Source organism: Lemur catta, chromosome 9, assembly GCF_020740605.2.
Source record: "Lemur catta isolate mLemCat1 chromosome 9, mLemCat1.pri, whole genome shotgun sequence".
NCBI classification, from domain to species: Eukaryota; Metazoa; Chordata; class Mammalia; order Primates; family Lemuridae; genus Lemur; species Lemur catta.
The window spans coordinates 66628936-66653662 of NC_059136.1; the positions used below are offsets into that span (position 1 = coordinate 66628936).

Genomic DNA, 24727 nt, shown 5'->3' on the forward strand with positions numbered 1-24727 from the left:
ATCATTCACCCTCTTCATTAGCTAAACCAAACTACTCACTGTTCTGTGTTTTCTTGCTTCTGTGCCTCCTTGTTCTTTTTCCTTTTGCCTGAGATGTCTATCCTTTATAACTAGAGGTCCAGCCTTCAGCCAGAAATAATTTCTTCATGATGACAGATAGTGTAGTGGAATGACATGAAAATATTTATCAAAAGATCTGGCTGCAAGTCTTGGATATGCCAGCTACCAGCTATACGATTCAGAGTCCTTATTCTGTAAAATGAGGACTATCTCCCTCATAAGGTTGTCATGAAAGTACTTTGTAATGAGTGTTACCCTTCCACTGTACTACCATAGCTCTAGATCCACAGCTCTCCTACAATACATCACTTTCTATCTTGTAGTATGGTTACTTAGAAATACTTCTCTTTCTTATAAGAGGTTTTTTCTTTTTTTTGGGTATCTTTCCATAGTGTCTACCATAAATGCATTTAATACCTAAATGTATTTGTTGAGGATCCCAGTACTATTTTCCTATTTTTAGACCCTGTCACTTTTTAAACAACGAGTTATAAATGCAAATGAAAGAAATGTTCCATATAAACCATGATTGCTTGCCACGGATATGTTCTTGAAAGAAAATAGAAAACTTGCACATCAATACTGATTGGAAAATTTACGTACTAGATAGAAAATCATTGTCTTGAGGAGCTGACAGGGACCTTGAGGTCTCAGGAGAACCACTATTTTTATGGCGCTGAGAGGATCCACATGATTCCTAAAGTAAATAGAAGATAAAGGATTTAGGCTAATAAAAAATAATTTTAAAAGTTATATAGCTTTAATTTCAAAATAGTTCTTGCTTGTGCCTTATTACAAATGAAGAATTAAAACTACTAAAAATATTATACTTTACAAAATTAAACAAACACATACATCTATAAAATAACCGACAAAGATGAACTTAATTTCTTAATTGACTCAAACGGAAGAAATGGGGCAATAATGAAATGTTAAAAATAATTATTTTTTCTGTATTTTCCACAGAACTCCAAGGCTCTGCCCAGTGGCAAGAATAATGGATGAGAAATTTTATATCTGCAACTCTGGCCACCTATGTCTCTTTGCACCAACTGCTTCCCTTCCACTGCCTGCCATGAGTGGAAGCAGCCCAAGGCCCCCACTAGATCCAGCTATCCAATCCTGGACTTTCCAGCCACCAGAATTGTGAGCCAAATAAACCTCTTTTCTTTATAAATTACCCAGTCTCAGGTATTCTATTATAGCAACACAAAACAGACTAAGGCAAGTATGGAATTTTTCACTTGTGACATCACGCTGGTATTCAGAAAATTTCAGATTTTGGAGCATTTTGAATTTGTGGATTAGGAATCTCAATCTATATTAGTTTCCTGAATCTGTAAAATGAACATATATATTCTTTTTTTTTTTTTTTGTGAGACAAGATCTCACTCTGTTGCCCAGGCTGGAATACAGTGGGGTGACCACAGTTCACTGCGACCTCCAACTCCCTGCCTCCAGCGATCCTCTTGCCTCAGCCTCCCCAGTAGCTAGCCCTACTGGTGTGTGCAACCAGCCCTGGTTATTTTTTTTTTATTTTTTATTTTTGTAGAGACAGGGGTCTCACTGTGTTGTCCAGGCTAGTCTTGAACTACTGGCCTCAAGTGATCTTCCCACCTGGGCCTCCCAAAGTTCTGGGTTTACGGGTGTGAGCCATTGTATCCGGCCTGAATATGTATGTATATATTCTTAAAAAAAAAAAGGACTAATATGAAATAAGTCTGAATAAATGCAACTAAAGAAATCTTTCTTCTTGTATAGCAACAAAAATGTTTTTTCTCTTACTAATTATTGTAAGAGGTAAGAACAAGTGGCATAAATATAGTGGTAAAATTGTAATCAATTATTTGCCTATATACTACCCTGGGGTGTCATTCCTTGTATAAAACAATGCTAGGGATGGAACTCAATGACAAAGAAGCAAGAATTGTGATTTGATGGGATGAACAATGAATGGAGAATTAGAAGAGCTGGGTTTCAAGTTGTAGATTGCCATGAGCTACCACAACATTCCGGCAAACTCCCTGGGCTTTAGTTTCACATCTATAAAAGAAGAGGTTGGACGGAATGACTTTCCTATTCTCACATTTTTAGTTCAACATAATTTTTTTTTTTTTACCTCCTGTGGACCATGATTTACAGGTATGCTCAGAGATAATTCCGTTTTCTTTTTATCACATACGTGAAGAATACTTGAAGCACTCTGTAACTGGAATGAATACATATATGCATTTTAATTGGAGGTGATCAGGAAATTATAGAAGTAAAGTACAATCTACTTAACATATATTTATACAAAACCAATGGAAAGAAAATCTAGACAGTTGAAAATATAACATATAACTTAAAGGTAGAGAGAGTGTAGAATATGGGAAATAACTTAGAGACAAAGACTCTGAATCTTGCCTAATTATTAGCTGGTTACCTTGAGCAAATTACTGATCTCTCAGAGTCTCAGGGCTTCATCCTTAAAATGTAATAATATCTACATGCAGGATCGTTCTAGAGATTGAGATAATGAATATGAAGTGTCTTGTACAAACTTAATAAATGTTGGGAGGTATGTATGTCTATCTATAATTATTAAGCATTTACTATATTTCCGGCACTGTGCTTGTAAATACTATTATTATTTTCATTTTATAGACAAGGAAGTATTGTGTCGTAATGGAATGGTGGGGGCCATGTAACCAACCAGATCTGGTTTAGATCCGGGGATACCTAAGTGACCTTGGGCATGAGACTTAATCTCAGTTTACTTATCTATAAATTGGAGATAAAAATATCTGTTTTGCAGGAGTACTGTAAAGAAAATTAGAAGTAATACATGCAAAAAGGCCCTATGATTATTTGTAAGCATTTAATAAATGGTAGCTGCTAAAGAGATAATTTATTTAAATACTGTAAATTAAAATTGTTCAGTGATTTCCTCCTGTAAACCAGACTTGGATTAGTTGGTGTCATTACTGAGAGATTTAAAAATAAACCTCTATCAGTCTGCTTTTCTTCTGCAGACCAACATAATGCCAACTACTCTTCAGAACTTTGGAAATTGGTGGGTTCCACACTCAGCCCTTCATTATTCACATTTATGACTGTTTGCTCCATTACATAGCTAAGGAACTTTAGGAGGAAAATAGTCCTATTCATCTGTACATATAATGTACCTAGCACAGTACTTCGTACATAGTAGTTCAATGTATATTTATAATTTTTTTTTATTTTAACATTTTTTCTTAGAGACAGGGGTCTTGCTCTGCTGCCTAGGCTGGAGTGCAGTGGCGTGATCATAGCTCACCGTAGCCTGAAACTCCTGGGCTCAAGTGATCCTCCTGCCTCAGTCTTCTGAGTAGCTGGGCCTATAGGCTCAAGCAACTGCATCTGGTTATTTATTTATTTTTTTATAGAGATGGGGTCTTGCTATGTTGCCCAGGCTAGACTAGAACTCTGGGCTAAAGCGATCCTCCTACCTTAGCTTGCCTAGTAGCTGGGACTACAAGCATGTACCACTGTGCCTGGCTCCAGAAATTTCTTTATGAAAAATTTTATTAAATTTGTACTGTTGTCCCTGACATTAGCTAGCTGGGTGGGGAATTACACAAGTGACTAACTTCCCTATACAGTAGTCTCCCCTTAACCATGGTTTCGCTTTCTGCAGTTTCAGTTACCCTTGGTCAACTGTGGTCTGAAATATTAAATGGAAAATTCCAGAAATAAATAATTCATAACTTTTAGATTAAGTGCAGTTGTAAGCAGCATGATGAAATCTCACATCATCTGGCACCGTCCCACCCAGGATGTGAATCATCCCTCTGTCCAGTGTCCCCATGCTGTATGTGCTACCTGCTTGTTAGTCACTTAGTAGCTGGCTCAGTTATCATATCAACTATCATGGTAGCGCAGTGCCTGTGCTCAAGTAACCCTTATTTTGCTTCATAATGGCCTCAAAGTGAAATAATAGTGATGTTGACATATTGTTATAATTGTTCCATTTTATTATTATTGTTAATCTCTCACTGTGCCTAACATAAATTAAACTTTGTCATAGCTATGTATATGTAGGAAAAAACATAGTATATATAGGGTTTGGTACTATCTGTGTGGTTTCAGGCATTCACTGGGGGGTCTTGAAATGGGAGAACTTCTGTACCTCAGTAATCTCATCTATAAAAATCAGATGATATTCTTTTTTTTTTTTTTTTTTTGAGACAGTCTGTTTCTGTTGCTAGGGCTAGAGTGCCGTGGCATCACCCTAGCTCACAGCAACCTCAAACTCTTGGGCTCAGGCAATCCTCCTGCCTCAGCCTCCTGAGTAGGTGGGACTACAGGTGTGCACCACCACGCCCAGCTATTTTTTTTCTATTTTTAGTTGTCCAGCTAATTTTTTTTTTTTTTTTTTTTTTAGTAGAGACAGGGTCTCACTCTTGCTCAGGCTGGTCTTGAACTCCTGAGCTCAAGCAATCCTCCCACCTCAGCCTCCCAGAGTGCTAGGATTATAGGCATGAGCCACCGTGCCTGGCCCCAGATGATATATTCTTGCCATAACCATTTCAAAGAATTGATACAAGAGTTTATTAAAAAAAGAAAAAAACAACTACAACAACTCTAAGTGAAAGCAATGCAGCAACTTAAAAATACTGATGAAAGTAGCTGGCTGTGGTCGTATATACTATGTAATCCCAATTGCTCAGGACTCTGAAGTGGGAGGAATCACTTGAGGCCAGTCTGGGCAACATAGCGAGACCTTGTATCTAAAAAAACAAAAAAAGGAAAAAACACTGGGCCAGGTGCAGTGGCTCACATCTATAATCCTAGCACTCTGGGAGGCAGAGATGGGAGGATTGCTTGAGCTCAGGAGGGACCCCATCTCTACTAAAAATAGAAAAAATTAGCAGGGTGTGGAGGCCTCAGCCTGTGGTCACAGCTACTCAGGAGGCTGAGGCAGGAGGATTGCTTGAGCCCAGGAGTCTGAGGTTGCTGAGAGCCAGGCTGGCACAATGGCACTCTAGCCTGGGCAACAGAGAGAGACTGTCTCAAAAAAACAAAAACAAAAAAAAACAAAACAAACAAACAGAAAACACTGAAGAAAATAATGTTATTATTAAATGACATTAAGATAATTGAAAATATACACTTTATTTCAAAAGCCAAAATTTCTTCTTAAAATTAACAGTCTTAAATATAGGATCCTAGAGTTTCCGTTGTTTGGGGACAAAAAAGGAACTGGACCAGTTCTCTTCCCTTTCATAATTAAGACAACAGGCCCTTCTATCCATCTTTGTTTGGAAGAAGTGAAAGAAAAGAGAAAGGTGTGAGGAGGAAAAGGGAACAGAAAAGATAAGGCAAAAAGAACTGTTATCGGAAGTTTATATCTACTAAGAAGCTAAGGAATTGGTCTACTCTGGAAAAGACTGTACCTACTCAGCACCGGAGGAGTGAGTGAAAAGGTCTCAAAAGAAACTAAAACACAGTTCCTCTTTAGTTCCTTCAATGCACTTCCCTTTTAAACCTAAGGTTAAATCAGTAGATACAGCAAATCATAAAGGGCAACCAGTGTCCTTCAGTAGGAAGTAAATCATAGACTGTGCTTGTTCATACCCTGAGAATTTAGCTAACCGCTGGTTTTTATCATCATATATTAAGAAAAATTTAATAAAACCCAGCAAGTGCTAAACTATGCTTGCTTACCTTGCCCTAAAGGACTATAGGTGCTTTTTAAACAATTTTTGATAATATTAAAAAAAACCCGTAGTAATAGGTCCCTTCAAGTATTCTTCTGACCCACAAGAACCAGACTGAGTAAATACGACAACTGTCCTAGCAAAGTCACATCAACATTAACTGCTGCTGCTACTTTGGTCTACGTAACATGGAGTGTTTGAGTAGGAAAATGAAAAAACCCAACAATTAAAAAATACACACTTTGGCCTCAATTATAAAAATTCTACAGCTTAATTGGACATGAAAAATAGAAGTGGAAAACCCTGACATCTATTACTCTGAAGGTATTAAAATTTTAGGAAAATAAATGTAGATTAAAAAATAAACAAACACCTCTAGTGCTTCAGGGCATTCACTGTACACAACTAGCCTTTGCTACACATTTTAAATTTACACCTGATTATAAGCGTTCTGGAAATGTCTTCAAAATTGAAAAGGTAGATTCTGATAAACTCTCCCAGCCCCAAACTGTGGCCTATATCTGTGAGAAGTACAGAAATTAAAAACTAAAAATAAGTAATATACACGTTGTTTGAAGTTCTAATTTCCACCATTTCATTTGGCAATTTACCTTTGTTTTCTTTAGCTGAATAACAGCTTCAAGAAAAGTTATTTCTTCAAATGTTCTCAAAACTGGTTCAAGTTCTATTACACATTCTAAATAAGAAAAAAAATACAATTTGAGTTCAGATTGCTTCTAATTAGTAAATTGAAATGCTAAAATTTAACTGATAAGGCTCCAAGTCAATTTTTCCCCAAACTGATGACATTCAACTGCCTTCAGAGCCTTTATACTGACATACAGATAGACATAAGGACCAAAGGAATAGGATTGAAAGTTTAAACATAAACCTTTATAATTATAGTCAACTGCTTTTCGACAAAGGTGCTAAGCCAATTCAATGGTGAAGGGATAGTCTTTTCAACAAATGACGCTAAAACAATTGGATATCCACCTGGAAATATAAATTTAGAGCCTTACCTCACACTATACATAAAAATTAACTTGAAAGGGATCATACATGTAAATGTAAATAAAAGAGAAAATCATTAAGATCTGGGGTTAGGCAAAGTTCTTAGATATGACATCAAAAACAAAATCCATAAAAAAATTGATAAATGGACCTCAAAAAATTGAAAATGTTTGTACTTCAAAACACTGTTAAGAAAAAATGAAAAGATAAGTCACAAACTAGGAGATTATATTTCCATATCCCGTATCTGCTAAAGGATTTGTATCTAGAATATATAAAGAACCTTGACAACTTAATAATAGGACAAATCATGAAATTAAAAAACAAGTAAAAGATTTGAATTTCACTGAAGTAGACACACAAATGGCTAAAAAGCACATGAAAAGATGCCTTACATCACAAGGAAATGCAAATTAAAACTGCAATGAGATACCACTCCATACTCACTAAAATAATTATAATTAAAAAGACAGAAAATAAAGTGTTGACAATGATGTGAACTGAAACCCCCATACCTTCCTGTTGGGAATGTAAAATGATACAGCTACTTTGGAAAACAGTTTGGCAGTTTCTTAAAAATCAAAGATAAATTTATCACATAACCCAGCAATTCTACTCACAGATTTATCCAAGAGAAATGAAAACATATTCAGACAAAGACTAGTATGTGAATAACCATAGCAGTATTTTTCCTATAGCCAACAAGTGGAAACAATGCAAATGTTCATCAACTGGCCAATGGATCAACAAAATGTGGCACTTCCATATGATGGAGTATTATTCAACAATAAACTACTGAACAAGCTACTGAGTCACGCTACAGCCTGGATGAACTTGAAAAACGTGATGCTGGGTGAACAGAGCCAAATGCAAAGGACTATACATTGTTATCATTCCATTTGTATGAAATGCCCAGAAAAGGCAGATCTAGAGAGACAAAAACAGATTACTGGTTGCCTAGAGTTAGAGGTGAGAACAGGTAGTGACTGCAAATGGATATGAGGAATTTTTCTGGAGTGACAGAAAATGAAATTTTTCTTTTTTTGGAGACAGGGTCTCACTCTGTTGCCAGGGCTAGAGTGGCATCATCATAGTTCACTGCAACCTCAACTCCTGGGCTCAAGGGATCCTCCTGCCTCAGATCTTCTGCTGTACTCAGCCTCAAGCTGGGACCACAGGTGAGTGCCACCATACCTGTCTAATTTTTCTATTTTTTGTAGAGACAGGGTCTCACTATGTTGCTCAGGCTGGTGGAAATGATTTAAAATTGGATTATGGTGACAGTTGCAAACTGTAAATCACTAAGAATCAACAAGTGTACATTTAAAGTAGATAAATTTTAAGGCATATAAATTACACTTCAATAAAAATTTCAGAAAAAAAGGATCTTTATTGTATAATAGTTTCTGTCTCTGCTATTGTGCTACTTTGCCGCTTAATGAGTACATTAATTGAACAGTTGAACCTATTAATTTCAGAATGTATATTCTATTAGTCATTAAGTTTTTCAACAAAGGTTTATTTAAGAGCTTCTTCTCTTCCTTAACTCAGTTAACCTAAAGGTTCTCTTACTTTTTGACATTATAATTTCTTTTTGGTCTGGACTTTTCATCTCTTTTCAGTAGGTTTACCCAAGTCGGTACCTCATGCTTACTTTGATATCTAGAGATTCCTTTGTACTTTCATGGTCTCCCATTTGGTCATACTGACAGTGTTTTTTCCTTGAATACACTTAAGTTTTTCCCTATTATTGATTTTTATTCTGATTCTTCCTTTTCCTTTCAGGTTCCCAGCACCTGCTATTCACCATTCCTAGTATCCCAAAGGCTATCAATGAAAAATGTCTAAGCTAGATAACAGTGATTTTTAGGAAATGAGATAAAATTTTATATACATATATTTATATTATAAAGCCGAATATTTTTATAGCTAATTTTAAAATGATACAATTTAAAAATAATTAGACTCTGAATTCTTATTACTAAAAAAGCAATGCAATGTGTTTTTCATTTAACATATATCCATTGCTCATCAGTATTTCTTTTTAAAAAATAAAAAGTTGCTAAGATAATGGGTTCACATTTTATCTCATTTCCCAGAGCCATGAGGAAGGGTATATAACTCCTTTGTCCCCTGTGCCACTTTCAAATAGTAATTTCTTCTCCTTGCCCTAAAAATTTTAGCTCCTCTGAAGTTCATGCTGTTAGGCGATACTTACTTTTCTGCAAACTTCCTGGTTTTCTCCTACTGTTCATTGAAGACTTTGGCTTTTAGCTTACTGACTTCTCCACCCTGGTCTGGTCAGTACTCCACTGGATACTTCAGAGGAACCCTCTGCAAATCTCTGGGGTTTTCCCTCTGTGTACCCTTCTCCTCTTTGGTACTATGTCCTGTGAATTCTTTCTGCCTTGGTCTACCCAGACTCTTGTCCTCATCTCCTTGATTCTGGGTGTCCACTGGACTGTACATCTCAGTTCCCTCCCTGTGCTGCATCTCTCCAGGCAGTACGCTGTGCAGTCATAAGGCCACCTCAAGTGTTTCCCATCAACCAGAGATTGCTGTCCTTCATTTCCTGATATCTAATGTCTTAAAAACCATTGTTTCGTATATCTTGTTTGGAACTTTTCGTTGTTTCAGGCTTGAGGGTAAATTGGCCTGTTACTCCATCTTGACTGGAAGTGCCAGTCATTGGTTTCTCTTTAATGTCTCAAACTAGACATTAAACATGACTTGGCAATTTTATTTTGCTTTCCAAATACACCTATCATTCCATTCTCACAGATCAGTGGTTCTTAAAGTATGGTCCGGGGACTCTTGGGGGAGGGGGGCTAGTCTCTGGGGCTCCTATAAGGGTTCATAAAATCAAAACTATTTTCACAATAATAAATGCTAAAACATTATTTTCCCTTTTTATTTTTTCCCCTCACGACTATATAGTAGGTTTTTCCAGAGGCTAAGTGAGGTGTGATGGTATAACCGCTCCAGCAGATAATGGAATGTGTTCTTGTATGTTCTTATGTTTTAATTTCTCATATAATAAATATCAATAGACATGATCCACATACAAAAAAGCTCTCTGATATCCTCAATAACTCTGATGAGTTTGAGAATTGCTAAAAGTTTAAGAATTGCTGTCTTACATGAGTACCTTGTACTGCTGGAGGAAACACTTAAGTCCTTTTCTTCATGTTTCCAAAGGGAGGATGAAATTCCCAGTTCAATACCCAAAACGGAAAAGCATGAGAGGAGCATGTCCAGCTTCTTTCTGCCCCTCCGTCACTCCTCCTCAGAATTATCTCATTTGTTAATTTTAGACAAAAACTGTGCATGCTTATCAGGTCCCTTCTCAGTTTTCTCTTTCTTGGAAGGCAGCTTGTCTAAAGCATGCCCCTTCTCTGCTCCCCCGTGCAGAAGCAGGGCGAGGCCTGTGGTGAGCTGGTCAAGCTGTCAACTATATGGGCAAAGTATTACCAAGCCCATTTGGCCGCAGATGTAAAGGTATGTTCTCCACTTAGCTTGATGAGTAATAAAGCTGACATTTTGGTCAGCATCTATCTTTCTCCTGTGGGTTTCCTTAATCCATTCTGAACTTAGAAAGGGAAGATAGGGATAATAGGTATTGTGCTTTATCTTCTCTTCTTAAACCTCCTATGCTCCCCACACTCCATCTTCCCTTTGTGCCAATCACCTGTTCTCATGTTATACTCAGAAAACAGAAGCCATGCGAGGGACTCCTTCAAAGTTCTACTACCACATGTACAAACTAGGTATACCTGTGTTCATCTTTCCTGCCTCATCTCTTTTATAGTGGAAAAAAGTGTCCATATACTCATACGAATGTAAACAGTATCACTTTTCTCTGGATACCGTCTCCTTCATCTCTCTAGCACTCTGTTCCTGGTACTCTCACTCAGCTCTTGCACTGCCAATCTCCGCCTGTCTACCAGATCACCTGACTAGCATATGACTGAAATTATTGCTCCTATCAGATTTCTCTTTCCTGTTAGGAATTCTCAATTCTGCTCTAGAGGCAGTTACCCATATATAAATGCTGTGAATAAGAAGAGTAAAAATAATTTAAATGACTACTTTGAGCTAATCATCTAATTTGCATTATTTTTCAAGGAATATTTTATTCACAGTATATTAACTGCTTCTCTAATTCAAACGGTCCTGATTAAAACCATGTACTCACTTAAGAAAGAGGGTCTTTCATCTGGATTTTGAGCCCATCCACTTTCTATTAAAGAGATCATAAGTGCTCGATGAGGTATATCATAGGGCAAACTTTCTTCACTAGTGTCAGGTCGACGTCCTTGAGACACACTATACATAATCTGCAAAGGATTGGTGACGTCTGTCAAAACAAACAGATTTCATTTCTTAGAAATATATTCTGATCCAGTGAATTCAATATATTCTAAAACTAACCAAAAGAAAATCATGGAATCTTAAAATTTTAGGAATAATTCATTACCCCCCTTTCTGTAAAAGGAATATATATATACACCAGCCATTGCCAGACTTGTCTGCCTCCTATGAGTTTACATCCTCACTCCACTAATTCTGGGTTTGGTCATGTGATTTGATTTGGTCAATGTAATGTGAGTAGAGCAGAGCTGAGTGAAACTCAGCATAATCAAGAAGGGCTACAGAATTAGTATTTAACGTGAATGAGAAACAAATGCTTATTCCACAAACTACTGAGATTTTTGAGGTGGTTGGTTGTTATACAGCAAGCTGACCTATACAAATCTCAAAATAATCAGGGAATGAAAAAGATTATTTTTCAATGTTTGCTAGTCTTTACAGAAGAAGCAGTAATTAAATTTTCATATAAAGAGTTTTACTACTAGAATGGAGTTTGGAAATACTAATTCAAGACTCTTGTGTTGGCCACATGTGGTGGTTCATGTCTAAAATCCTAGCACTTTGGGAGGCTGAGGCAGGAGGATCACCTGAGGCCTGGAGTTCGAGACCAGCCTGAGCTACATAGTGAAATCCCACCTCTACAAAAATTTAAGAAATTAGCCAGGTGTGGTGGCATGCACCTGTAGTCCCAGCTACTCAGGAAGCTAGGGCAGGAGGATCTCTTGAGCTCAGGAGTTTGAGGCTGCAGTGAGCTATGATGATACCACTGCACTCTAGCCCTGGCAACAGAGCAAGACCCAGTCTCAAAAGCAAACAAACAAAAACCACCTCTTGTTTTGCAGATGACAAAAATGAGGCCTTAACAGATTTAGTGGTTTTATCGTAGAGCTAATTACTATCAGAACAAGACTTAGAATTTAGGTTTTTCTGATCCTTAACCTAGTCTGCTCTCCAGTAAACAGTGGATTCACAACTGATTCTTAATCCAGTATACTCTGAAGTATAAGATGGATTCACAATTGATAAATTGTTATGCTTTTATAGTGTGTTTTCTATAAAATGAATGCTAGGCAGATTGAAAATAAGATGAGCTTTAGATAACCCTGAGTGTGGCCGACCAACACAATGTTATCTAGAATAAGAAAGTCAAAGTTTATTTACCTTCAAAAGGCTGTTTTCTGGATAACACTTCCCACATGATAACTGCATAGCTGTTTAAGATGAGAACATATATGTTATATATTATAAATGAACTCTGAATAGACTAAAATAGCACTAATTTTAAAATGTGACTGTGAAGATACCATTTCTGAAATTGATACGGTAGTGAAATGGTATGTAAAGAATCACTACATACAGCCAAGATGATGGATGCTCATATACAGTTTTATTTTGGAAAAAAAAAAACTAATCTTAATTTGAAAAGTTAGGGAATTACTGCAACAAAAGCTTAATGTTAAATGAATAATAACTTTTTCTGGATGATTTAATATTGGGTTTAATTCTTGAACACCCAGATAAGCAATGCCGTCTCATTACATGATTCTTTTTTTCACACAAAATAAAGAGAAATTTAAAAAAATGGCCTCACATGGCTCTATTCTGTTGACTCTTTTTCTGATCTCAGTATAGTCTTCTTTGGAAGTAAAAATATTCTGCTTACAATTTAACTTCAGTTGTCAATCACCTAGTTAAGTTGCATAGAATTTGTATTTTAAGATAAATGATTAAATAGGATTGCTTGAGGCCAGGAGTTCCCAGACTAGCTTGAGCAAGAGTGAGACCCCATCTCTACAAAAAAAAATTTAGCCACGTGTCCTGGCAGCTACTGCAGAGGCTGAGGCAGGAGGAGGATCGCTTGAGCCCAGAAGTTTGAGGTTGCAGTGAGCTATGATAATGCCACTGCATATAGGAATTTTGCCACACCATCAAATTACCTATGGATTGAAAATGGACACATGGAATTGATTAAGTACCAATACACTGTCTTCCAGTGAGAATGAGGATTACAGAGGGAATTCCCACCCAAATCAAGGAATATTTCCTTTTTCCCTGACAGAGAATACTGAAATTGAACATAAAGGCACAATCCACAAAATGAATGATAGTCAGATTTATTTTATTTTTTTTGAGACAGGGTCTCACTCTGTCACCCAGGCTGGAGTGCAGCAGTGTCATCATAGCTCACTGCAGCTGCAAAATTCCAGGCTCAAGCAATCCTCCTGCCTCAGCCTTCCAAGCAGCTAGAACTACAGGCATGCACCACCATGGCTGGCTAATTTTTTCTATTTTTAGTAGAGACAGGGTCTTGTTCTTGCTCAGGCTTGTCTTGAACTCCTTAGCAAATAAACAGAATTAAACAATGTATTATGCTTATTACTGCATTATGAGATTGTAAGTAATCTGCATCTGAAACATGAAAACATTATCTTACCAAACACATTGATTTGTTATATAAAAATTTCACACATATATAAATATTAGGGATTCTTTAAATAGAAACATTCTCCGTATGACTAAGAATTTGTTTATTTCTCTAAAAAGATGTGTAGGTATCAAAGGCTGAAAGGTTGAACAGGATGAGAAACTTAAAGCTAAAGTGTTAGGAACCAGTGTTGCCCTCTGCTTCTCCAAGTCACATATGATAAAACCTCTTTTGTTTTTTTTTTGGAGAAAGAGTCTGTCGCCTTGGGTAAAGTGTAGTGGCATCATTGTACTCACTGCAACCTCAAACTCCTGGGCTCAATTGATCCTCCTCCTGCCTCAGCCTCTGCAATAGCTGCCAGGATATGTGGCTAAATTTTTTTTGTAGAGATGGGGTCTCACTCTTGCTCAAGCTAGCCTGGGAACTCCTGGCCTCAAGCAATCCTCCTGCCTCGGCCTCCTAGAGTGCTAGGATTACAGGTGTGAGCCACCACACCTAAACGTTTTTAAAGGATATAAAAGTTGCTTAAAAAAAAGTATCTCTAATTTGAAAAACATTAACCACTGTGGCTTCTGTAGTTTATTTTTACCACAGTTATGAAAGAAGAATAAAATCACACTTTAAAATGTAGCTTCAAAATTCTGGTTGATCAATCTCATGTTTTAGACAAGGTTAATTAACTCTGAGCAATAGTAACTTTACTATACCTATATATATCATGCTTGACACTGGCCCTTGATTTTTGTCCAGGTTCATAGTTTTCAGGTGGCATATAGATAATTGTCCCTCCTTCTGGTGCAGATTTGCTACTTCGTGATTGTGAGAGGGACATCAAGCGCCATTTTGATAAACCAAAATCAGCAATCTGTAAGGGAAAAGAGTAAATAATTGAATTTAAAAATTCTATCTTTAGAAAGTCTAAGAATTGACTGTCTTTGTGTATCCTCACTGTACTTAGATAGTATACCAGAGGAAATGTTATATGCATTAATACTTTATTTCTATATATTCCACAGTTTTTTATGAAATGAAATTTCATAGTGCTGAGCCCAATAACTCTAGAAGCAATACATACTGGCTTAAAGTTTAGCACAACGTAACAATTTTCTTTTTTTTTAATACATACAGGGTCTTGTTCTATTGGCCAGGTTAATTTTTGTATTTTTTGTAGAAATAGGGTCTTGGTACATTGCCCAGGCTGCTCTCCCAGCCCACCATAATTTTCAAAAGGGAGACTAAGTTTTGAAAAATTAAAGAGTAGTATTTTTTGCCTGATTTTTTGAGTAAGTGTATATATTGACTACCTTACTTTTTATGACAAGTAGCTTTACAGTATGTGCTTTCCAAATTCACCTACTCACAGAACTGGTAAGTCTACTCATCTCATATAATTGTCACTGGTCATTGTTTACAGCTCAGGTTTATATGGTCTTATTTATAACACCCTACAAGTAGCATCCTCAAATTCTGAAATAAGCAAAGTCTCAATACTAAAGGTCATTATTATGCAATTTATGCCACTAAAAAAATCATCTAGTAGCAATAGTATAGTTAGCATGTAAAGCATACTTATGTCCATTACAATAGGTGCCTAAAGAATTATCAGTGACAAGATCAGGCGCATTCAGGGTGGTATGGCTGTAGCCAAAGCACTATTAGGAATCTACCCAAAAGAGCAAAAGACATTCTATAATAAAGACATCTGCACCCGAATGTTTATGGCAGCACAATTCACTATTGCAAGGATGTGGAAACAACCCAAGTGCCTGTCAATTCATGAGTGGATTATTAAAATTTGGTGTATGTATACAATGCAATATTACTCAATTATAAGAAAAGATAGTGATCTAGCCCTCTTATATTTTCCTGGATTGAGCTTGAGCCCATTATCCGCAGTGAGGTATCACAAGATCGGAGGAACAGGCTCCACATGTACTCGCCATCAAATTGGCACTGACTGATCAACTCCATGGTGCTCACACGGTAGTAATATTCTCCAGGGATTAGGAGGTTGTGGGGGGTAAACTCACAACTAATGGACGTGGTGAGCATTGTAGAGGGGAAGGGCATGCCTCTAATCCTGGCTTGGGTGAGGCAAAGACATAAAATGTAACCAAAACGTTTGTACCCTCATAATATCCTGAAATAAAATAATAAATAAATAAATAAATAAAAAGAATTATCAGTGACACATTTTGTACTTCTGATATGTCCTTTACATTTTTGCTTCAATTGTAAATCTTATGCAGACATTATACAGTATCTTATAACTCTCTAAATATTTGAAAGGTTCTTTATTTTCTAAAAATGAAAGACAAAATGTAAGAATAAAAACAATATTTAGTGGACAAGGTAGTATGGGAAATCTTTAAACACATTTAAATTACTTAGAACATTACACCGTATACCTTAGAATGCAACAGAGTGGAATGAGCTCCATCTAGCACAACATTTGATTATTTAACTCACATATTTTTACTAATTTTAACAGAAGAAATAATTTTTATTAGCATTTAGATGAGTTGAAGATAAAAAAACACTGCAGCCCCCATCCCAAAAAAGGAGGAGTAGAATAAATGAATCTTCATACATTTACTATAATAAAACGGTAAGTCTAAGAAAAAAAATACACAAAATCAAGAATATTTCAAATTCTATTCATAGCAAAGAAGTGTTCCCTATTGATGGATGAAAAAGAGAAAGTACAGGTCAACAACTATTACTCTGCTTCTGTTTCCTCTATCAAGAATAGTTTCTGGGGCTGGGCATGGGAAGTGGGAAAATTGCTTGATGCCAGGAATTGGAGACTAGCCTGGGCAACATAGTGAGACCCCATTTCTAAAAATATAATAAAAATTAGCCAGGTGTGGTTGGTTGTATGCCTGTAGTCCCAGCTAGCTGGGAGGCTGAGGCAGGAGGATTGCTTGAACACAGGAGTTCAAGGTTACAGTGAACTATGATTGTGCCACTGCATTCCAGCCTGGGTGACTGAGTCAGACCCTATCCAAAAAAAAAAAAAAAAATTAAAAATTAGTTTCTGGACTGAGATGAAGAAAATGAAGTCTAATGAGGTTGAAAGCTTATGAAATGCAAGTATCATATATTTCAAGTTATTGAGAGAACTTGTAAATACCTCCACAGCTATTAGTGTTCTTTGTGGGACAAAATGAAGAGGTATTATAGGATATCAGAAAAGTACGTGTCAGTTTGATTTTTAAAAAGGGAAAAAAGTGTTGATTTTGCAAATCTACATACTGTAGGAGACTATCCTTAAATCCTAGTGTCTTAGTCCAACACTGTGTGAAGCCTCTTTTCTTTGAGGGCCTAAATATCATTTTGGAGGGAGGAACCCTCATGGCCTAATCACCTCTCAAAAGCCCCACCTTTTAATAAAAGAATCCAGTTGGCAACACCTGAATTTTGGAGGGCACAGATTCAAACTATAGCATTTTGCCCCAAAGTCCTAGCACACTGGGCCTATAATGACTTGAAGATCTTTGGGGTCATTCTCCCAATGTCTTAATGAGTGGCATTTGGCTTCCTTCTGTCCCTACTAATTTGCTCATCAAACCATGCCTTTGGTTTTCTCTCGTAAAAATGATTTTTTATTCTTTATTTGGCCAGGCTGAGCATTTCTAAATCCCTACATCCTGATTCCCTTTGATTATAAATTCCATTATTAAATCATTTCTCTCTTCTTGCATTTTACTAAACCACACAGCATCCTGAACACTTTGCTGCTTGGAGATTTCTTCTGTTAAATATTCTAGTTTATCACTCTTAAGTTCTGTCTTCTGCAAAGTCCTAGAACACAGACATAATTCAGCCAAGTTCTTAGCCACTTTACAAGGATGACCTTTCCTCCAGCATCCAACACCTTGTTTCTGCTTTCCGCCTGAGATGGAATAGTCTTCACTGTCCCTATTGCTACCAACACTCTGCTCGTGACCACTCGAGGAATCTCTAAGAAGAATGAGGCTTTCTCTACAGCCCTTCTCCTCTTCCGAGCCCTCCTCCTCTTCTTAGCCCTCAGAAGAATCATCCTTAATGCCCCATTCATTGCAGTTTAGGCTTTTTCTGGCATTTACTTAAAAAAGCTGTTTCAGCCTCTACCCATTACCCAGTTTCAAAGCTGCTTCCACTTTTTTAGCTATTTGTCATAATAACACCCTACTTCTCTGGTACCCATTTCCGTCTCAGTCCATTTGTATTGCTGTAACAGGAATACCAGAATACCACAGACTGGGTAATTTATAAAGAATAGAACTTTGTTTCCCACAGCTCTAGAAACTGGAAGAGCAAAATCAAACCACCGACATTTGGTCAGGTGAGGGCCTTCTTGCTGTGCCTCGCATGGCAGAAGGCAGAAGGGCAAGCTAGCCAAAGGCTGCACGAAGCCTTTTTTTTTTAAGGGCCTTAATATCATTCACTAGGGAGGGAAAAACCCTCACGGCCTAATCATCTTTTAAAGGCCCTACCTCTTACACTATCACATTGGTAACACCTGAATTTTGGAGGGGACACATTCAAACAGCAGCACCTGGTTTAAAAAAAACTTAGAAAAGTTTACAGAAGAGATACCTTGTAAGTAATCAGAAAATGAAAGAGCCACCAAAAATTCATGAAAAACAAATTATATCAGATCAGTGGTCAATTTTAGAACTCATGTGATATATCCCAGGTGCCTGGCACAAGGCCTAGTACACAGTAGTTGCTCCACAAATATTTACTGAACAAAAGAACAATTTCATTTCCTTTTTTGACAGTATTAACTACTGTCAGAGAGTAAATATAAAAGTGGTTTATAGGCCAGGCGAGGTGGCTCACGCCTGTAATCCTATCACTCTGGGAGGCCGAGGCGGAAGATCGCTTGAAGTCAGGAGTTCGAGACCAGCCTGAGCAAGAGCGAGACCCCCCACCCCCCGCCCCACCCCTACTAAAAACAGAAAGAAATGATTTGGACAGCTAAAAAAATATATATGGAAAAAATTAGCCAGGCATGGTGGCTCATGCCTGTAGTCCCAGCTACTCGGGAGACGGAGGCAGGAGGATTGCTTGAGCCCAGGAGTTTGAGGTTGCTGTGAGCTAGGCTGACGCCACAGTACTCACTCCAGCCCAGGCAACAGAGCAAGACTCTGTCTCAAAAAACAAAACAACAACAAAAAAGTGGTTTGTATATTATAAAAATATTTTAATGTACTTTAACAATAACACTGTGACTTCTCAGTGATCAGCAATCCATATATAGAAGATCAGGAATTCACAAATTTGTTCATTCAGCAAATAATTATTGAATGCTTCTCTATGGCATGTACTGCCATGGGCACGTGGCAGTTAACAAAAGATCAAATTTCTGTCTTTATAGGGCTTATATTCTAATTGGGAGAGATGGTCAATACACACATTAATAAAAATACTATGTCAGATGGTGAAAAATACAATGGAGAAGCATAAATCAAGGTAAAAGAACAGAGAGGAACTGGGTGGGTGGTAAAGAAAGCCACTGGGATAATGAGGGTGAAGAAGGTGATTGGGTAAGCCATGCGAATACCTGGGAAAAGCAGGTAAGCAAGGACTTTCATGACATTCTTATATCATAATAACGAAATATGGGCCGTATAATAGCACTTTTAGGAGTATTCAAAACAAACTGAATGATTATTCTCCAAAAGTGCTGATTAACAAAAGAACTGATATTGACCCAGAGGGAGGTTCTTAGGGCCATGTTACACAGCTCTGATCTGAGCTCTGTGCTGGTTAACATTTCATCATGACTTAAACATACAAAAAACTAGCTAATTAAATTTGAGGATGACACAAAGGTGGAAGAAAAACTTAAAACTATTGTATTACAGAAATAACATCCAAAAAGGTCTTAACAGGCTGAAGCGATTGGTCCAAATCTCACAAGGTAAAATCTGATGATGTCTAGAAAGTACTCTGTAAAGTACATGGTAAAGAGAGGAGGCTTAAGCAACAATATACGAAAAGAAAGAACCTGTCAGGGGTTTTTGTTCACAGTAAGCCTGATTTCAATAGTGTGATATATATAATTGCCCCTGAAGGCTGATGAATTATTAAGGAACTATTAAGTATTTAGGACCAAGGAAATGATACTTTCATTCAATTCTACATTCATTGGACCACACCAAGAGTAGTCTTTTGCTCAGTTCTGGGGATCAAAATGTAAGAGAGATTTAAACAAAGAGATGCATCTTCATAACACCAGGGATTAGGAGCCATGTCACAAGGAAATTGGTTGAAGGAACTAAGGGTATTTAGCAGGGAGAAGGACAAAAGGCAAGTGTGTGAGAGAGGCGGGAGATAAAATCTATTTTCAGATATTGGAAGGGCTGGGCTGTCCTGTGGAAGTAGAATTGCATTTTACTCAGTTTATCACAAAAGTTGAACTAGGACCAATGAATAGAAGCAACCAGGAAAACATTTAGTAGATCATATAAGGAAATGTCACAGTCATTAAAGTAAGGATGTTATGACTCCTCTGTCACAGGATAACTGCCTTAGAAGACAGGAATGTTGCAGTGAGGATTCAGAGGATGAGCGGACCATTAACGTAATTCTATCTGATGGTTCTATAAGTAATGCAATAGATTAGTCTCTGTCTCTCTCTCTCTTGTCTTTTTTTTAGCAATACTGAAGCAGCAGCTTGCTTCTCTCTTCCTTTTCCTACCATTTTATTCCAGGAAGAGGAAATGTCTTTAATAAAGACTTATTTTTCCACTTAAATTTTTCTCACATTTTTTGTTTTAATTTTTCTATTGTTTCAACTTCTTTATTATTTATTTCTTTGAGCATTTTTGATATTTATAATAATCTTCTGATACATATATTATTTTAAGATGTATAGCAAAGTAATATATGAAAAAATAGTGAATCACATTTAGTGTTAATTACTGAGCAACTACTTTTATTTCCTGTCATCAATTAGGTAGAGGGCAACTGTGAAGTCACTACTACATCTGTTGTCTTTAGCATCTAAGTCTTATACCTTATACAAAAATTAATTTGAAATGGACCACAGATTTAAATGTATGACATAAAACTATAAAAGTTTAGAAGATAACACAGAAGTTATCTTCATCCCAAAGGAATGAAGACTTATGTTTACTCATAAAGCTGTATAGGATTGTTCATAGCAGTTTTATTATAATTACCAAAAATGGGAAAGAACCACAGTGTTCCTCAATAGGTCTTTAAGAAAATCTTCAGTACCTAGAGCTTGGTGAAGAGTGCTTAGACAAGATAGCAAAAGCATGATCCATAACAGGAAAAAAAACCTAATAAACTGGATTTCACCAAAATTAAAACTTTTGCTCTGTGAAAGGCCCTGTTAAAAGGATGAAAAGACAAACTACAAACTGGGAGGAAATATTTTCAATCTCCATATCTGATGAAAGACTCATGCTAGAATATATATAGAATTCTCAAAACTCAACAGTAAAAACCCAAAGAATCCAATTAGAAAATGGGCTTAAGACATGGAAACATTTCATTGAAAAGAATATATGGATGGCAAATTAGCACATGAAAAGTTGTTCAACATCATTAGCTATTAGGAAAATGCAAATTAAGACCATGATGAGATATCACTATACATGTATTAGTATAACTAAATAAAAAACATTGATAATACCAAATGCTGGTGAGGATGCAGAAAAGCTGGATCTCTCATACACTGCTGGTAGAATGTAAAATGGTACAGCCACTCTGGAAAATAGTTGGATAGTTTCTTAAAAAACTAAACATACCCTTACCATATAACCCAGCAGTTGCACTTTGGGGCATTTATCCCAATGGAATGAAGACTTATGTTTACTCATAAAGCTGTACAGGATCGTTCATAACAGTTTTATTATAGTTGCCAAAAATTGGAAAGAACCAAAATGTTCCTCAATAGGTGCATGTTTAAATAATTGTGGTATACCCATACCACAGAATACTATTTATTAATAAAAACCAACTATTGATACAAGCAACAACTTAGATGGATCTTAATGGCATTATGTGAAGTGAACAAAGCCAATCTCAAAATATCACATATTACATGATTCCATTTATATAGCATTCTCAAAATGACAATATTATAGAGATGGAAAACAGATTAGTGGTTGTCAGGGGTGAGGGATGGTGGAAGGGAGAAGGTGGTTGTGACAACTATAAACAGGTAGGTGGGATGAGTGAGATCTTCGTGGTGACGGTTACACAAATCTATACATATAATAAAATGACATAGAACTACGTACACCCATTATACCAAGGTCAAATTTCTGGTGTTGAAATTATACTATAATTATGTGTGATGTAACCACGGGGGAAACTAAGTGAAGGATACATGGAACCTCTTTGTATCATCTTTGCAACTTCCTGTAAATCTATAATTTCAAACTAAAAAGCAAACAAAAAAAAGGTAATCTTGGCAATTCAATTACGAAACAATGTCTTTGTGTTCTGTACCATAATTCTATCTTTGTCTGGGAACAACTAAGCCACTGCCAAAGGAAGAAAGGCGGCTGAAGATAGGACTTAGGGGCTATGGGAAAGGGAGATGATATTACATTGACTAGGTGGAAAAAATAACTAAAAAGTCTTTTTAAACTTATTAAGTGCAAGCATACAGATAAACTTTTTAAAAGTAATTACCTTGACATGAAATTCATTATCCAATAAGATATTCTGAGTCTTCAAGTCATGATGAAGTAAAGGAGGATTCATATTGTGCAGGTAATTTACGCCAAGTGCAATTTCGTGCAGGATGCGAAACCTCAATGGCCAAGCAACCTCAGGATATTCAGTTTTCTTTATGTATATGAAAAGAAACAAAATGAAAAGTAGTCTGATTTTCACTACATTTTATACTTATAAAATTAAATATTCCATGAGGAAATATAGTATAACCTAAAGCTAAAACATTTTCGTAACAGCATTGGTTTGATAACTGCTTAACATTCTTGTATCTTATTTTCCTCACTTTATAGAGAAAATAACAATAACTTTAGAATATCAATACTTCCTTTCAGTTTCTATTAATCATGCAACTACATGGTATTGGGTCTTCTTTCTTCAACTGACATAGATATCAATTATTCTATATCTGTATAAAGCCAGACACACATACCTATACTCATATCCACCTCCCCATTCTATCACTTAGTAGTAACTTGAGCAAAAACACACATAAAATTACATACAATGTGTTTCCAGTACACATCAAACCATTCATTCAAAACTTATATTTTTTCTATTAATATAAAATCATATGTCATTATAATAATCACTGCATCAATTAAAATTATGACCATATTTATTTACTAAGCATTAACATCTCATACTTTTAATCATATAATTAATGTATCTGCATTCCCGCTTGAAAATTAACCTTTGAGAGTTTTGTCTTTGAGAAAAAGGTCACTTTTGTTTCTAAACCTATATATAATAGACACATTTAAAATATAACATTTTATATTTCATGGTACTTATAATTTATATCCATCTGGACTTTCTTAAGTGTTTTCTGAACATAAAAGTTAATGTAGCTTCCCAGGAGAATGAACATACTCAGAAAAATCAGACTATTTTAGAAGGTTGACAATGAATCATCAGGCACCATACGAGTGGGTACATTTTTCTAAATGCCATGAAAAGTTTTCTGCAAATGGGTCAGCCTACAGTTCAGTAATCAACCTGGCAGGGGGAGTGTTTCAAAATATTTTAGATTGTTTACATTGTATTTCAATTTTTTCAATTAATTTTGTGAAGCTGGGGGAGGGTGCTTCAAGATAAATCATCCCACCCTAAAATAACACAACATAGGAAATCAAATGAAACATGAAGGACTAATGTGGAAACTTACTTCCTCTGGTGTATACAGATCCTCGTCCCCTGGAGAAACTGAATCTTTTAATCTGTAGAAAAGCTAGCTTTTTCTAAAATTATGTAGTTTAAAGTAGTAACCAGGCCTCTCGGTGTGGCATAGTGTTATATAGGGGCTTGTGATCTGGAAACAAGGGAGAGGAGTGCTGTCTATTTTATGATTTCTTCCAGGAGTTTGCAATCCCCCTGGAGGAGGCTGTAGAATTTCCAGTGGGTACCAGAGTATCTACTGCGGTGTGGGAATAAAATATTAGATTTCTACTTACATTCATTTCTCAAAAAATAAAAAAATAGTACTGTATTTTTATATCTTGATTGCTGTGGTGGTTATACCAATCTTACAGACTGACATCAGTTACTTTACTCCATCCTTGTTTCAGATGGTCACATGTCATGAATAAAAGGCAACATATTCCGAAGCAAAGAGGAAGTTACTCCATGACAAGCTGACAGTGGCACCCACTTTCCTTTGGTCACTTATGGAGCACTGTGATATATTATAATTTAGGAGTGTCCACTAATTGGATTTTGCACATTATCACATAGTTTTAACTAAATCAACCCTCACAAAATGGATCAAGTAGTTTAAAAGAATTTCTTGAGAAAAATTATAGATTGGAGATAAAATTAATAATGTAAGCTCAAGCAAACAATAATAATTGAATACATGTATATTGAAAAGGAGGCTCCCTAAATTTGTTTACTGATGGGCTTCACAATCACAGCCAGAGTAACTAGTATCTTGAGAAAATGGAAAATGGCTTACACCACTCTCTATTATTGGAAAAGCTAATGTATCTAGTACTCAGAGATAATTTATTTGGCCTGTTAATTTAGAACTTTATGAACTAGTGTTAGCAGCATTAAATTTGAATCTTAAATTGTTATTAGTATAAAATAAGTGCTCACTTTGTGGCAGCATATATACTAAAATTGGAATAGTACAGAAAAGATTAGCATGGCCCTGGTATAAGGATGACATACAAATTCATGAAGCTTCCATATAAATAAATTTTTAAAAATGTATAAAATCAAATATGGCTTAACAGTAGATTGTATAATGTGCAGAGTTTATGTTTTCTTTTTTCCATTCCTACCTATGTAATATCCATATGAATTCAGCATCAACATCAGGAACAGTAACCCAAGTGAAATAATCTAGGTCCCTTAGAATATGGAGTCTGAATCTCCAGTATTTTTATTAACATAAAAAAGGCCATAAAAGGTAAAATTTTACCCATGACTGTTTTTCATTAGTCTTACTTTGATTCACCTACATACCCCC

General features: G+C 36.3%; 1 protein-coding gene, 1 long non-coding RNA gene and 1 pseudogene across 2 annotated transcripts in view; 2 read left to right on the top strand and 1 right to left on the bottom strand.

Moving 5' to 3' along the window:
* Positions 1-24297, top strand: part of LOC123645003 — a 108289-nt gene extending 83992 nt beyond the window's left edge. The window contains exon 3 of the long non-coding RNA XR_006737363.1: positions 23823-24297. This is a non-coding gene — a long non-coding RNA (uncharacterized LOC123645003). The remainder of the gene's footprint in view (positions 1-23822) is intronic.
* Positions 1-24727, bottom strand: part of RIPK2 (receptor interacting serine/threonine kinase 2) — a 37269-nt gene that overhangs the window by 7096 nt on the left and 5446 nt on the right. Inside the window, exons 3-9 of the mRNA XM_045561472.1 lie at positions 22213-22368; positions 14259-14416; positions 12288-12337; positions 10951-11112; positions 6353-6438; positions 2180-2269; positions 664-757 (exon numbers count right to left, since the gene is read on the bottom strand). Of these exons, the coding sequence (XP_045417428.1) occupies positions 664-757; positions 2180-2269; positions 6353-6438; positions 10951-11112; positions 12288-12337; positions 14259-14416; positions 22213-22368 (796 nt within the window). The remainder of the gene's footprint in view (positions 1-663; positions 758-2179; positions 2270-6352; positions 6439-10950; positions 11113-12287; positions 12338-14258; positions 14417-22212; positions 22369-24727) is intronic.
* Positions 24344-24459, top strand: LOC123645324 (annotated as a pseudogene).